At 46.8% G+C, this 15636-nt stretch overlaps 1 protein-coding gene across 1 annotated transcript; it reads right to left on the bottom strand.

Moving 5' to 3' along the window:
- Positions 1–488: 488 nt before the first annotated feature.
- Positions 489–1478, bottom strand: LOC311514583 (olfactory receptor 52R1-like; the record flags this gene model as incomplete). Its single annotated transcript, XM_084617150.1, has 1 exon — positions 489–1478. One exon carries the CDS (start codon positions 1476–1478, stop codon positions 489–491), a length of 990 nt encoding a protein of 329 aa, XP_084473276.1.
- Between the last annotated feature and the right edge of the window lie 14158 nt (positions 1479–15636).

Raw genomic sequence — 15636 nt, forward strand, 5'->3', positions numbered from 1 at the left:
AGACGGATGCACATGCACACACATACACAAGACCACACACACACACAGATGCAAGTGCACATACACATGGGTACACAGATCTCGACAGACAAACACATGGACCCACGTGCACACATACACAAAGACTCACACACACACACACATGGATGCACATAAGGATGCACATGCACACAAAAAATATTCCTGAACTTCTCGGCCCCATTCAGGAGGCGTGGTCTGAGAACCCCTAACCGATCAGGTCTGCTGGGGAGATAGGTGGGTCAGGGAGCAGAGCCTTGAAGTAATAGGGGGTTAGGGCGTAACTTGTACATAGACCGATTCCCCAGTTTGTCACACTGACACAGCACAGCAATTCCAGGAAAAGATATAATATCACTCTGACTACCATGTAAGTGTTTCAGGGAAGGGGGTCCATCACCATATCACCAGCCAGCTCTGCATGGAGCTCGGTCTGAGAGCCAGAGCACCAGGAGAAAAATTTAGGTTCCTTAATGAGTACAGGGCCGGAGCAGCCTGTCCCGGATCTGTTTGGTCCTCACCCCGTAGATGATGGGGTTTAGCATGAGGGGCATCAAGAGGTACACATTGACAATGAGAACATGGAAATGCAGGGGCACATTCTGGGCAAATCTGTACATGAGGGAGAAGAAGAGATTTGGGATGTAAAAGACTAAGATGGCACAGAGGTGGGAGATACAGGTCTCAAAAGTCTTGAGCCGGGCATCCTTTGTGGGGAGGCTGAAGATGACTCTGAGGATCTGGGTATAGGACAGGGAAATAAAACTCACATCCAGACCAATCACACAGAATACCACAAAGAGACCATAATAACTACTGGCACGGGTGTCGGCACAGGCCAGGTTCACCACAGCCATGTGGGCGCAGTACGGCTGGGGGATGATGTTGGTTTTGCAATATGGCCACTGCCTCACTAGGAAGGGAAAGGGCAATGCAAGCATGCCACCCCGCAGCATCATGGCCAGGCCAATCTTGGCCACCACAGAGTTTGTCAGGATGGTGGAATGTCTCAGGGGATGGCAGATGGCAACGTAGCGATCAAAAGCCATGGCCACGAAGATCCCAGACTCCATCACTGAGAAACAGTGAAGAAAGTACAGCTGGGTGAGGCAGGTACTGAAATTGATCTCCCTGGAATTGAACCAGTATATTGCCAGCATTTTGGGCATGATGGTCGTAGATATGACCAGGTCAGTGATGGCCAGCATGAAAAGAAAATAGTACATGGGCCCATGGAGACTCGACTCTGTCTTCACAATGAACAGGATGGTGAAGTTCCCCAAGACGGCTATGACATACATGGCGCAGAAGGGGATGGAGATCCAGGCATGGGCTGCCTCCAGGCCAGGAACACCCAGCAGGATGAAGGTGGAGGGGTTGGTGAAGTCAGTTGTGTTGGAACCTGACATGGAGTAGAGGAGAAGGTGTTCTACTCTGAGGCAGAACGGTGTCTCCTGCATGTACATATGTTCCCCTGGCTTCCTGTATGTGCCCAGGCTCTATGGTGATGGTAGTAGTACAAATTCCTGGATGGAGAGACAATGTTAATATGAGATACAACATATGCTATTGGAGGCTGTTCTCATGGGTGAGGCAGATTGGTCGCTTTTCACAACCTGAAAAATTATATTTTCATCATTCAGATAAATGAATTATGAACAACTGACTCTACTAATGCCAATTCCATAGTTTATGGGGCTTCTTGCATCAATAATTCCTACATTTCATGGTCTGAGAAAACTTAATAGGCACCAGGAGTAAACATGAATGTGGATACTGGTTATCCATCATCATTCCTTAATGCAATGAAAGCCAGGCTAACAAGTCCATGCTCTAGGGAGTTCTGCATTCACCTGATTGCTCAAAATCTGACAGTGGGGAAAAAACAAACCATTGCCAAGATATGTGCCAAGTGAAAATATTCCCACTGGAACATACCTCAGGGAAAAGACCTGGGAGTCATTGATAGCAGCTCCATGGAAACACCTGCTTGTGCATAGCAGTGGCCAAAACAAAGACAATGTTTGGATGCCTAAGGAATGGGATGAAGAATAACCTGCTCTATGAACTCAGTTTTGGTTACCCAGTCTCTCTAAAAGGGTTGCCATATGCAGACAGATTGAAAAGTCTGTGACTGCTTAGTTTAGAGAAGAGATAAAGAAGGGGGCATATGATAGAGGAGAGCCTTATTGCTTCAAATGGGTTAATTCCCCAAAGCAAAACTGATTGGGAGGAAAAAAATAGACAGAAAAACGGGAATGAAAATTGGGAGTTCTTTCAGAAGAGTTCATTAGATATTCAAAAAGTCACAATTCCATAGTCAAGAAAATACAGAACTTTGGACAAACCCCGGTTCAGTAGCCAAGCGAAGGCAGCGATGTTAATCTTTCAGAAAAAGGAGATGTGTTAAAAAAAAATTGTTCTGCATTTGGAAAGAAGCAGTATAATTTCATCCTTTAATGGGAGAACATATATATGGTTGATCAAAGGAATAATGTGGATGCAATAGACTTTGATTTCTCTGAGGCATTTGATTTAGTAGGGGAAAACATCCTAATAAAAAAAAAGAACACTGTAGAATATCAATCGAGCACATGTAAAATGGACTTAAAACTGCCTAACTGACAGATCCCAGAAAGCAGTTGTCAATGGGCTATTGTCAGCAAATTTTGATGTTTTAGTGGGGTTCTTCAGGGATCAGTCCTATGCCTGATCCTATTCAATATTTTCATCAATGATCTGGAAGCAAATAGAAAACCACTGCAGATAAAATTTGTGTACGACCCAAAGATTGGCAGAATGGTTACAATAAGGAGGCCAGGGCAGGCATACTGATTGATCTGGTGTGTTTAGTTGATCTGGGCCCATGCAAAGAAAATGTTTTAATACAGTCATATGCAAAGTGATCGTCTCTGAACAGGGAATGCAGACCTGACCCACAGACTAGGGCACTGTATTAAGGAATGTGGGGACCCTGAAAAGGATTTAGGGGTCCCTGTGGGCAACCAACTCATTGTGAGCTCCCAGTGCGATGATGCAGCCAAAAGGTCTGATGCGATCCTCATATGCATAAACAAGGGAGTCGTGAGTTTGAGCAGGGGAATGATTTTATCTCTGCACATGGAGAAATTCACTCGTCGAACCACAGAGTCCATATTTCAAAAGGGATGTTGAAAAATTGAAGAGTTGCAGAAAAGAGCCACAAAATTATTGGAGGAAGGAGAAAATGCTGGACAGAGAAAAACTTAAAGAACTTCATTTATTCATCTTAAATAGTAATAACGGGCTCTGTAATCCCTACCCTTAGAAAGCTACAGTGGGATTCTCTACCCTTAGAAAGCTACAGTGGCATTTCCGTAGTGATTCGGTGTAGATACTAACACTGACAGCTGGGGTTCTCCCATCAGTGTATGTAATCCACTTCCCTGAGAAGTGCTAGCTAGGTTGTGGGAAGACCTCATAGTGTCTACACAGGGGTTAGGTTGACATAACTACAACTCTCAGAGGTTTGGATTCTTTCTGATGCTTCAAAAAAAGGCAAATGCAATGTTAGATTGTATTAGCGGAGGCATAAAATGCAAGTCACAGTAGGATATAGTACCGCTCTATTCAGCACTGGTTAGGCCTTAGTTAGAGTGGTGAGTCCAATTTTGGCACTCTGTATAGAAAGGATGTAGATTACCTGGAGAGGATCCAGAGGTGAATGACAAAGATGATCAACGGGAGGAAATACAAGCCATATGAGCAAAGGCAGAAGGAACCAGGCATGTTTACTTTCAAAAAGATGAGATTAAGCGGGGATCATGATAGCAGTCTTCAAATAGTTGGAAGGCTGCCATAAAAAGCTGGAGGAAAGTTGTCCTATTTTGCCACAGAGGGCAGGAGAAGAGGCAATAGGTTCAAACTACAGCATCGCAGATTTAGATGAAATATCTGGAAAAAAATTCTAACTGTAAGAATAGGAGAACAATTGAACAGATGCCTAGGGAGGTTGTGGAAGTTCCTTCACTGGAGGTTTTCTAAAGGAGAAGGGACAGTCATCTGTCGGGAATGGTTTAGTCATAATAAATCTTGCATCAGGCAGGCGGTTAGACTAGATGAACCTTGAAGGCCCTTCTTATCCTATGGCTTTGTGATTCTACAATGTAATCTAGTGAGGAGCAGGACTTAGTCAAACACAAGTCATGGAGATGAATACTGGGGAAACTGGGTAAAATTTAATAGCGTGTGTTATGCAAGAGGACAGATTGGTTGATTTAATGGTCCCTTCTGATGCATCCAGTGAAGTGAGCTGTAGCTCACGAAAGCTTGTGCTCTAATAAATGTGTTAGTCTCTAAGGTGCCACAAGTCCTCCTTTTCTTTTTATGGATACAGACTGACACGGCTGCTACTCTGAAACCTTCTGAGCTTGAACACTGTGAATCTATCAATTAAGAAACTAGATCAGGCAATAAAGTTTACTGTGTCTCATAACACGAACAAGGAAACATTCAATTACATTGAAAGTCTGAACATATAACAGTGAGAAAAGAAAATTCTTAACAGAATCCATATTTAACCTGTGGAACTCATTGGCACTGACATATTAGATTGAAGTGTTTAGCTGAATGGGATTCACAAATGGGGAAACTTTGGGGAAAAGGGGAGTCTATAGAGGAAGCAGGGGCTCCACCTGAACCAAAATGGAACCAGATTGCTGGCACTTTACATTAAGAAGGTCATAGAGCAGTTTTGAAACTAAGGGTTGGGGGAAGCCGACAGGTGCAGAGGAACACATGGTTCGGACAGAGACATCCCGAAGGGGAGGCTCTATTAAAGGAGATTCTCTAAGTCCTAGTGAGGACGAGATGATGGAAAATGATAAAATACAGGTAGGATCTGATGAGAAACAATGAAATGAAAAAGTGTCCCGTTCAACTACATCATGTAATGGCAGACAGCTAAAAGGACTCCAGATTTTAAAGTGCTTCTATACCAATGCTAAAATTCTAAATAATTAAATGGGTGAACTAGAGTGCCTCATATTGAATGAGGATATTGATATCAGAGGCACCACAGAAACTTGGTGGAATGAGGATAATCAATGGGACACAGTAATACCAGGGTACAAAATATATCGGAAGGACAGAACAGGACGTGCTGGTGGGGAAGTGGCACTATAGGTGAAAGAAAATGTAGAATCAAATACAAATCTTAACTGAATCAAACTGAAGCATTGAATCTCTGTGGATAGTAATTCCATGTCTAATCATAAGAATATAGTGGTAGGGATATATTACAGACCACCACACCAGGATGGTGATCGTGACTGTGAAATGCTCAGCTAGATTAAACAGGTTATTAAAATAAAATGAATACCTTGCATTGGTCTTCATGGCTGAGGATGTGAGGATATTCCCAAACCTGAGCCATTCTTTTTAGGTGACAAATCTGAGGAACTGTCCCAGATTTAGGTGTCATTGGAGGAAGTTTTGGAACAAATTTATAAATTTAAAAAGTAAGAAGTCACCAGGACAAGATAGGATTCACCCAAGACTGCTGAAGGAACTCAAATGTGAAACTGAAGAACTGTTAACTGTAGCCTGTAACCGATCATTTAAATCAGCTTCTGTACCACATGGCTGGAGGACAGCTAATGTGATGCCAATTTTTAAAAATGGCTCTATAGGTGACGCCGGCAATTACAGGATGGTAAGCCTGTCTTCAGTACCAGGCAAACCGGTTGAAACTATAGTACAGAACAAGACTGTCAGACACGTAGAAAGACATTATTTGTTGGGGAAGAGTCAACGTGTGTAAAGGAAAATGATGCCTCACCAGTCTACTAGAATTCTTTGAGGAGATCAACGAGCATGTGGGTAAATGGGATCTGGTGGGTGTAGGGTACATAGATTCTCAGAAAGCCTTTGACAAGGTCCTTCACCAAGTGCGCTAAAGCAAATTAAGCTGTCATGGGATAAGAGGGAAGGTCCTCTCATGCATTGGTAACTGGCTAAAAGATCGGAAACAAAGGATAGTATAAATGGTCAGTTTTCAGAATGGAGCGAGGTAAATACTGATGTTCCCCAGGGGTCTGTTCTGGGCCCAATCCTATTCAATATATTCATAAATGATCTGTAAAAAGGGGGAAACAGTGAGATGGCAAAATTTGCAGATGCTTCAAAATTTCTAAAGATAGCTGTGAAGAGCTATGAAAAGATTTCTCAAAACTGGGTGACTGGGCAACCAAACGCCAGATGAAATTTCATGTTGATAAATGCAAAGTAATGCACATTGGAAAGCATAATCCCAACTACACATATAAAATGATGGGGCTAAATTACCACTCAAGAATGAGATCTTGAAGTCATTCTCTGAAACCATCCACTCCATGTGCAGCTGCAGTCAAAAAAGCAAACAGAATGTTGGGAATCATTAAGAAAGGGACAGATAATAAGACAGAAAATATCATATTGCCTCTGTATAAACCCATGATGTGCCCACATCTTGAATCCTGTGTGCAGATGTGGTCACCCCATCTCAAAAAAATGATATATTGAAATTGGAAAAGGTTCAGGAAATGGTAACAAAAATGAATAGGGGTATGGAAGCACTTCTGTGTGATGAGAGATTAATAAGATTGGGACTTTTCAGCTTGGAAAAGACATGACTAAGGGAGGACATACCTGAGGGCTGTAAAATCATGACTGGTGTAGAGAAAGTCGATAAGGAAGTGCCATTTACTCCTTCTCATAACACAAGAGCTAGGGGTGACTAAATGAAATTAATAGGCAGCAGGCTTAAAACAAATCAAAGGAAGTATTTCTTCCCACAACACACAGTCTGTGGAACTCCTTGCCAGAGGATGTTGTGAAGGCCAAGACCATAACAGGGTTCAAAAAAGAACTAGATAAATTCATGGAGGATAGGTCCATCAATGGCAATTAGCCAGGATGTGCAGGAAGGTGACCCTAGCCGCTGTTTGCAAGAGGCTGGGAATGAGCAAAGGGGATGGATCACTTAATGATTCTCTGTTCTGTTCATTCCCTCTGGGGCACCTGGCACTGGCCACTGTCAGAAGAGAGGAGACTGGGCTCGATGGACCTTTGGTCTGACCAAGTATGGCTATTCGTATGTTCTTATTTTTTTCTGGATTGGCCATTGTAGGTGGTGATGGTGGCACGACTTTTAGTTAGGGCAGCCTGGCATGTTCAATTTGAAGACCTTATTTTCAGTTGCTTATAAGTTTGCCAAACTGTCACTGTTTGGACTAAAAAATTCCCATACTGGGTTTCTGCTTCAAGTTTGAAAGTTTCAGGCACAACAGTTCAGCTGACTTCATTAATAAATCTCTGAGAAAACATGTCTTGCCCATGTTGAAAAAATTGTTTAATTGTTCCAGTGAGGAGTGCTATCACCTCCATGCTTTCCAGCAAATTAAAGTCAGGTAACAGCTCCCCTCCCTGTCACTCATTAACAGCCAAGCCCTGAAATGCAAGAGGAGGAGGTCACACTGTCTGTGTGTTAACACACTTCTCGCTCCTGAGGTCTTTTCTCAGTTCTACCTGCAAGGAGACTTTTGCCTCGGTGGGGTCTTAGCAAACTATGGGCCATGGCCTCCAAATTTGGCCTTGTATCAGACATCTACTGTCACCTTTCATGCTGAAGGATCCACAGTGTCACTGAAATACAGACACATTGGGGCTGGAGGTCATCAGCTTGGGGTGGAGGGTGCAGCAAAGAGGGATAATTTACCAGGGAAACTGGAGCAAATTCACCACTTACGTCCAGAGACCTGGGATGTTTAATGGCTGTGCAGAGCAGAAAAGGATGACAGACCTAATCTCTATCCCATCCCACCCAAGTTCTACTGGGTTTGTCAGAGAGGTGAGCTCCTCAGCAGGAGATGGGTACCTGTGAATCCTCAGAAGGAAGTGTCTGCCCTGGGAATTCCCCTCAGGTAGTCGTGTCCCACAAATTTCTCACCCCAGCATCTGCAGGAGAATCCCACGCTGAGAGCTGACAAAGAGGTGTGCACTGTTTATAATATAGTTCTGTGTAATCCCTGCAGGGTTCACTCAGCCTCTAGGGGAGAAGCAGCGTCTGAATGGAAACAGGCTGGACACCAGAGGCATGCTAGCCAATATTTCTTTTTCCATGTCTGTTCTTCTGTGTTCTTTATCCTGTTATTGGAGTAAACAATAATTAAGGGACCTTCCCAAAGGGAGATGAGAACTCTTGGGCTCTGTGCTGAGTGAGAGAGGAATTGGCTAGTCTGTGCATTTGTGTATATTTAAAATTATAGTTGATTACTAAGAAAACTAGGGATAATGCCTAGATCTGCATAGGGCCTGACACCCTGTAAATGCCCAGCCGGCATGAGTAGTAGTAGACAGAGAGACCGAGAGATAGATAACTGAAGGGTGACCTGAGCACTTTCTGCAGGCACACCCTATCAAAAGCTTTGCTAAAGTCAAGGAATAACACGTCCAGTGCTTTCCCCCATCCACAGAGCCAGTTATTTCGTCATATTTCTCATGGCAATGGAATTATAAGTTTTGTACTAAGTATGCCTTGGGAGATATCATTCTAAAAGTCTTGATCTGCTAAATATTAATAGCTCCTTGCTATCAACGTATGTGACATTATGAAATCTTGCTATGTGTGACATGAGGCTGGGAACACTCCAAAGCAGACATATGGCGTATCAATAGAGTAGCCAGACAGTGTTAATTTCTGTAATTTACATCTATCCAGGGAAGAATCCACTAACACAGGAATCTGAATAAGGAAGCCTCCTCAGAGGGAGCATGGATACAATGGAGAAAGTTTGGCCAATGGGAGTGGACCTCCCATGTTACATGCACAGACTTTCCAGCAGGCTGGAAGAAACTATAAAAGATGCGGAGTGACATCCTCACTTGTCTTCACTCCCCCACAGCTCGACACTGAAAGAATGTCTGGAAAACAAAGGATTTTGAATGGGGAAGGGGAACCAGGCTGTAAGGCAGATGCACCCTGTGCTTCAGGAATGTGTGAGCCCACTTGTATCATCAGTCAGGGTGAGAGATTGCTCATTCGAATCCTAAGTAATGTGTTCAAGTCTTAGATTTGTTTCCTTTTATTCTATTTAAAGTTAATCACACTTCCCTGGGTTCAGCTCTGGCGGCTACAGTCTTAAGTTCAACAGAGTCATCTCAGGTTTCAGAGTAGCAGCCGTGTTAGTCTGTATTCGCAAAAAGAAAAGGAGGACTTGTGGCACCTTAGAGACTAACCAATTTATTTGAGCATAAGCTTTCCTGAGCTACAGCTCACTTCATCAGATGCATTCAGTGGCGTCATCTCAGTTTGTTTTAGATCCAGAGCCCATAGGAATACAGTAAACCACAAGCAAACAACACAGACAATTACAAGAGCATTTATCTTTTAGTAATTTTATTAAAGATACCAATCCAATCATGAACGCAACAGCATATATAATTCCAAACACGTACATGTACCGTGGACTAACTGTAACTATAGACACACTCACATCCTCCTAGGTGGTGTTACAGTGTGTCGGCCCTCTCAAAGTCTCTTGGCCCTTGCGTGGAGTGATTGTCAGTACGGGTTTCTGCTGGAGTATCCCAAAGGGAGCTGAATTTGCTATTCTTGGGCACCCCTTTTTATACAGTGATTTTGACTAGACCTACTTCTATGCCTGTACATGCTGCCATTGTCCCTCTCTTTCTTATTGGTCGGCCCCTGGAGTCATGAGGGACCCCGGATTCCACAGGTGGCGTAAGGTGATGCGCCACCTTCGCTTTGCGGTTAAGGCACGTGTTACGGACAGCGTTGCAGCAATCTTGTGTTTAATTCTAAGCTTTTCTGAATTTGCTTTTGCAGTGTCACCAGAATTTTAGGGCATGAGGTCACTCCTGGGCCATTTCTTGTATCCAAGGCCTAAAATAGTTAAGCTAGGTCTTGCTGGTTTTAGCCTACAGTTTCCTTGTGTTTCAGCTTGTCTGATTTCTCACCTAGTTCCATTAAATAGTACTCATTCTTCTGTCTTACTTAATCTTATACTTCTAGAATTCCATAAATCAATTTTGATTAGCATATAGTGAGTACACCGAATATAACGTGTTGATTAATTAAGTACCAGACAATAAATGAATTCTAAACTAAACTGATTGGCTACACTGGGTGTGAGTTATCTTATTATCAAATGATGATTAGATACAAAGTGCCCTGTCACATACCTATGACAACATATAGCAATGGTTAAAGTGAATATCAACAATCAATTGATAATCAAATCTTATATATAACTGAAAATTTATGCCTAAAAGATTATATGTAAATTAATTTTACCCACACACCATTATTTTGCATTATTACTAGGGCTTAGTTCCTTCTTTTGGGACTCTTTCAATTGTTGAAGTAATTACCCCTCTGCATTGTGGTACGTGACTGTAATCATAGGGTGCTTCTTGAATTTGAGGTGGACTTATGTTCTGTATTTCCTCTTAAGTCTGAACATCTTTATACCCTTCTCTCATATTGTGCCTGGCTGTTGCTGGTGTTGTGACAGTTCATAGACTCATAGAAGATTCGGGTTGGAAGGGACCTCAGGAGATCATCTCGTCCAACCCCCTGCTCAAAGGAGGACCAATCCCCAACTAAATCATCCCAGCCAGGGCTCTGTGAAGCCAGGCCTTAAAAAACTCTAAGGAAGGAAATTCCACCACCTCCCTTGGTAACCCATTCCTGGGGGATACGTTCATAGTGACTTTCCCCTGGAAGGTATTTTGAAGATATTTTAATAAAAGATGCTACAGGGTATGATGATAGTCACAGATGAGAATTAAAGATCAGTGATCCATTGGCGAAAGCCTCATGTACCTGAAAAAACGGAGGTTTCTGGTTCTGTTTTCCCATGATCCGTATGGAATTCCATCACTGACTCGTAAAGAGTGAGTTTCTGTTGGGGTATATATTTTACATTCCCCCACCCCCGCCCCAGATTTCTTCAGTAAGGAAAAGATTTTTTTTCTCCAGTCTACATAAGACTTTTGGTTATCTTTCAATGTTACATGTAATCCTAGTCTATACAAACCTGACATATGATTTTATACCTTACATTGTTACAGTTAAGAAGCTATAGTAGTGGGCATAGGTAATTTCCAAATTGCATCCACCTTTTGCTGTGCAGGTGATCGACCTCCTTGAGACAATGTGATACCTAAAAAGGAAACTTCTGGAACCATTAGTCATACCTTTGTTGGATTTCACTTTAATCCTGTGTCTTTGTGTCTATCCCACAGCCCCTATTACTGGACCCCGATTCCCCCCCCAGTCCAACTTCTTCGGCATCCCCCCCCCCGCCCCCGCCTGCAACCAGCGGGGAGGAGCGGTTACTTTGCTTTCCCCCTCCCCCCTCCTCCTTCCGGTGTCTCCCCATCTCTCCCTGCTCACAATGGCGGGGAAGGAGAGGGGCGAGGCCGCTTCAACAAAATTAGCTGTCCCTCCCCCACCACCCCTCCTGCCCGACCCCCAAAGTCCCCCCCACCACTATTGTTAAGATACTTGCCACCCCCCACGCTGGGGCACCGGCAGGAGGAGGCACCGGGGCGATCACTGCTGCTGCTGCGCCCACCGCCCCCCCAGATTCTAGGAACCCCCCTCAGCTGGCCGGAAGGGCCAGGGCGGGATGAAAGGAAAGGGCCCCGCTAAAACCACTAAGCCCTCCATGGCAGGGGCTGCCCCCACCGCTGTGGCCTCGTCATCAGCCGTGGCGTCCCTCCCTGCGTTTCCCTCCACCAGCTCTGCGATTGTCCCTCCCCCGGCACCCAGGACGTATGCCCGGGCGGTGATGGGCTCACCCCTGCCTGCCGCCTCGTCATCTCAACCCCCGGCTACGCCACCATCACCAGCGGCCGGGGCCCTTTCCCCGCCTTGACCAGGAGGCACGGCGTCCGTTGCCTCCTGGTGCCCGCCTCGCCCCACGTGGAGACATACGTGCAGGCGTTGGCAAAGGTGGTAGGACCCACGGCTATTGTGGCGGCCTCCAAGATGTATGGGAAGGTCGTTTTTTTCTTAGCTTCAGAGGCTGCCGCCCAGGAGGCGGTAGAGAGGGGCCTGGCGGTGGGGGGGGTGTTTGTCCCCCTAGAGCCGCTAGAAGACTCGGGCGTTCGCCTCGTCCTCACTTCCGTTCTTACCCAATGCTGCCCTGTTACCCGCTCTTTCCACCCTGGGGAGACTTGTCTCTGTCATCAGCCCTCTCCCATTGGGCTGCAAGGACCCCACCCTCCGTCACATTTTTTCGTTCCGCCGGCAAGTGCAGCTTCTACCGCCGGCAGAGGCGCGTGACGAAGAGGCGCTTGAGGGGTCTTTCCTAGTCCCCTACCAGGGAGCCCGCTATCAGGTTTTTACTCTACCGGAGAGGCCCGGTGCTACCTCTGCCGCTCAGCGGGGCATGTCCGCAGAGACTGCCCTTTGGCTCGGGGGACAGGGACACCCGAAACCGCCGAGACCCGGCAGGACATCGGCCCCATCGCGGCCGACGCGCCTGGCTGCCCGGCACCTGAAACCAACCCCCCTCCTACTCGACCCATCGCTGCTCCTGTCCGGGCCCAAGAGATACCTTCCCTACAATGCCCGGGCGAGCAAGGGACTTCCACCCTTGCTAGTACCAAGCCAGCAGAGCCTATGGAGGAGGGTGTGGCAAGGATATTACCAGGTATAGGAGAGGACCCGCCCCAAAGAGAAACCCCCGCTCCTCATGCGTGCCTCACCGCTACCCCCCCGAACCCCTGAACCATCGCCCCTGCCCCCCGACACGACCCCTGCTAACCAGCCCCCAGATGACGCTATGGAGGGCTGGACCCTAGTCCAGGGGAAGCGAGGCAAGCGGAAGACTCGAGCTCCGCTGCATCCATCCGACGCGGAAGCCCCCCGGAAGACCAGGAAAGGAGGCACTGCTATCGAGCCTCCCGCCATGGCCACGAGTGAGATCCATCCGCTGGTGTCGGGAGGGGAAGACGGACTGGCATTGGAGGGCAGAATCCCCCCTCCACAGGAGAGCCTCCCCTCCGAGACTTCTGAGGACGCCCCTTCTGCCTGGATACCACCCGAACCCCCCGCGGACCCCGAGGCGACCCTTGAGGCGGGCCGTAGAGGAGAGGCCCCCGGGGTGGCAGGAGCTGGCCTCTCCCCTGTGTATGCGGAGATTGAGGCCCTAGATTTGACCCCGGTCACCCAGGGAGGGGATGATATGCTGCCGGCTGGCCTCGAGCTGGGCAACCTTACCCCAGCCTCCCTTTCCCCATGCTCCCTCCCCCTAATTGCCTTCCCGGGTGAGCACCCTGCAGAAGGTGGTCCACCACCTGATGCCATGGCCGCTAAGACCACCATGGAGCCAGCGCCTGGCATTATTGGGAGCCCCCTCCCTTACCCCTTAACCCTTGACTCTGCTCAGGAGGCACTTTCATTTAGCTGCTTGCCTCCTGAACCCCAGAGCCTTACCCCTGCCCCTGCCCCCACCCCTGTCCCTGCCCAAGTCCCCTCCTCATGCAATGCTAATGCCGCCCCTGGGGTTATTTCCTTTCCGCCTTTCGCAGATTCCCCCCAGGAAGCAGTCTTTGCACTTTCTAGCCGCGACCGATTAGGAGTGGCAATTTTTTCCCTGCCATCCCCCTCTACCCCCCTGCACTTAACCTTATTGAACCTCATCAGATTTCTTTTGGCCCAATCCTCCAATTTGTCTAGGTCTTTCTGTATCCTATCCCTCCCCTCCAGCGTATCTACCACTCCTCCCAGTTTAGTATCATCCGCAAATTTGCTGAGAGTGCAATCCACACCATCCTCCAGATCATTTAGGAAGATATTGAACAAAACCGGCCCCAGGACCGACCCTTGGGGTACTCCACTTGATACCGGCTGCCAACTAGATATGGAGCCATTGATCACTACCCGTTGAGCCCGACAATCTAGCCAGCTTTCTACCCACCTTGTAGTGCATTCATCCAGCCCATACTTCCTTAACTTGCTGACAAGAATACTGTGGGAGACCGTGTCAAAAGCTTTGCTAAAGTCAAGAAACAATACATCCACTGCTTTCCCTTCATCCACAGAACCAGTAATCTCATCATAAAAGGCAATTAGATTAGTCAGGCATGACCTTCCCTTGGTGAATCCATGCTGGCTGTTCCTGATCACTTTCCTCTCATGCAAGTGCTTCAGGATTGATTCTTTGAGGACCTGCTCCATGATTTTTCCAGGGACTGAAGTGAGGCTGACTGGCCTGTAGTTCCCAGGATCCTCCTTCTTCCCTTTTTTAAAGATTGGCACTACATTCGCCTTTTTCCAGTCATCCGGGACTTCCCCGGTTCGCCACGAGTTTTCAAAGATAATGGCCAATGACTCTGCAATCACAGCCGCCAATTCCTTCAGCATTCTCGGATGCAACTCGTCCGGCCCCATGGACTTGTGCACGTCCAGCTTTTCTAAATAGTCCCTAACCACCTCTATCTCCACAGAGGGCTGGCCATCTCTTCCCCATTTTGTGATGCCCAGCGCAGCAGTCTGGGAGCTGACCTTGTTAGTGAAAACAGAGGCAAAAAAAGCATTGAGTACATTAGCTTTTTCCACATCCTCTGTCACTAGGTTGCCTCCCTCATTCAGTAAGGGGCCCACACATTCCTTGGCTTTCTTCTTGTTGCCTACATACCTGAAGAAACCCTTCTTGTTACTCTTGACATCTCTGGCTAGCTGCAGCTCCAGGTGCGATTTGGCCCTCCTGATATCATTCCTACATGCCCGAGCAATATTTTTATACTCTTCCCTGGTCATATGTCCAACCTTCCACTTCTTGTAAGCTTCTTTTTTATGTTTAAGATCCGCTAGGATTTCACCATTAAGCCAAGCTGGTCGCCTGCCATATTTACTATTCTTTCGACTCATCGGGATGGTTTGTCCCTGTAACCTCAACAGGGATTCCTTGAAATACAGCCAGCTCTCCTGGACTCCTTTCCCCTTCAAGTTAGTCCCCCAGGGGATCCTGGCCATCCGTTCCCTGGGGGAGTCGAAGTCTGCTTTCCTGAAGTCCAGGGTCCGTATCCTGCTGCTTACCTTTCTTCCCTGCGTCAAGATCCTGAACTCAACCAACTCATGGTCACTGCCTCCCAGATTCCCATCCACTTTTGCTTCCCTCACTAATTCTACCCGGTTTGTGAGCAGCAGGTCAAGAAAAGCTCCCCCCCTAGTTGGCTCCTCTAGCACTTGCGCCAGGAAATTGTGCCCTACGCTTTCCAAAAACTTCCTGGATTGTCTATGCACCGCTGTATTGCTCTCCCAGCAGATATCAGGAAAATTAAAGTCACCCATGAGAATCAGGGCATGCGATCTAGTAGCTTCCGTGAGCTGCCGGAAGAAAGCCTCATCTACCTCATCCCCCTGGTCCGGTGGTCTATAGCAGACTCCCACCACTACATCACTCTTGTTGCACACACTTCTAAACTTAATCCAGAGACACTCAGGTTTTTCTGCAGTTTCGTACCGGAGCTCTGAGCAGTCATACTGCTCCCTTACATACAGTGCTACTCCCCCACCTTTTCTGCCCTGCCTGTCCTTCCTGAACAGTTTGTAACCATCCATGA

This window comes from Lepidochelys olivacea (genome assembly GCF_965140295.1).
Source record: "Lepidochelys olivacea isolate rLepOli2 genome assembly, chromosome: 1".
In the NCBI taxonomy this organism is placed as follows: Eukaryota; Metazoa; Chordata; order Testudines; family Cheloniidae; genus Lepidochelys; species Lepidochelys olivacea.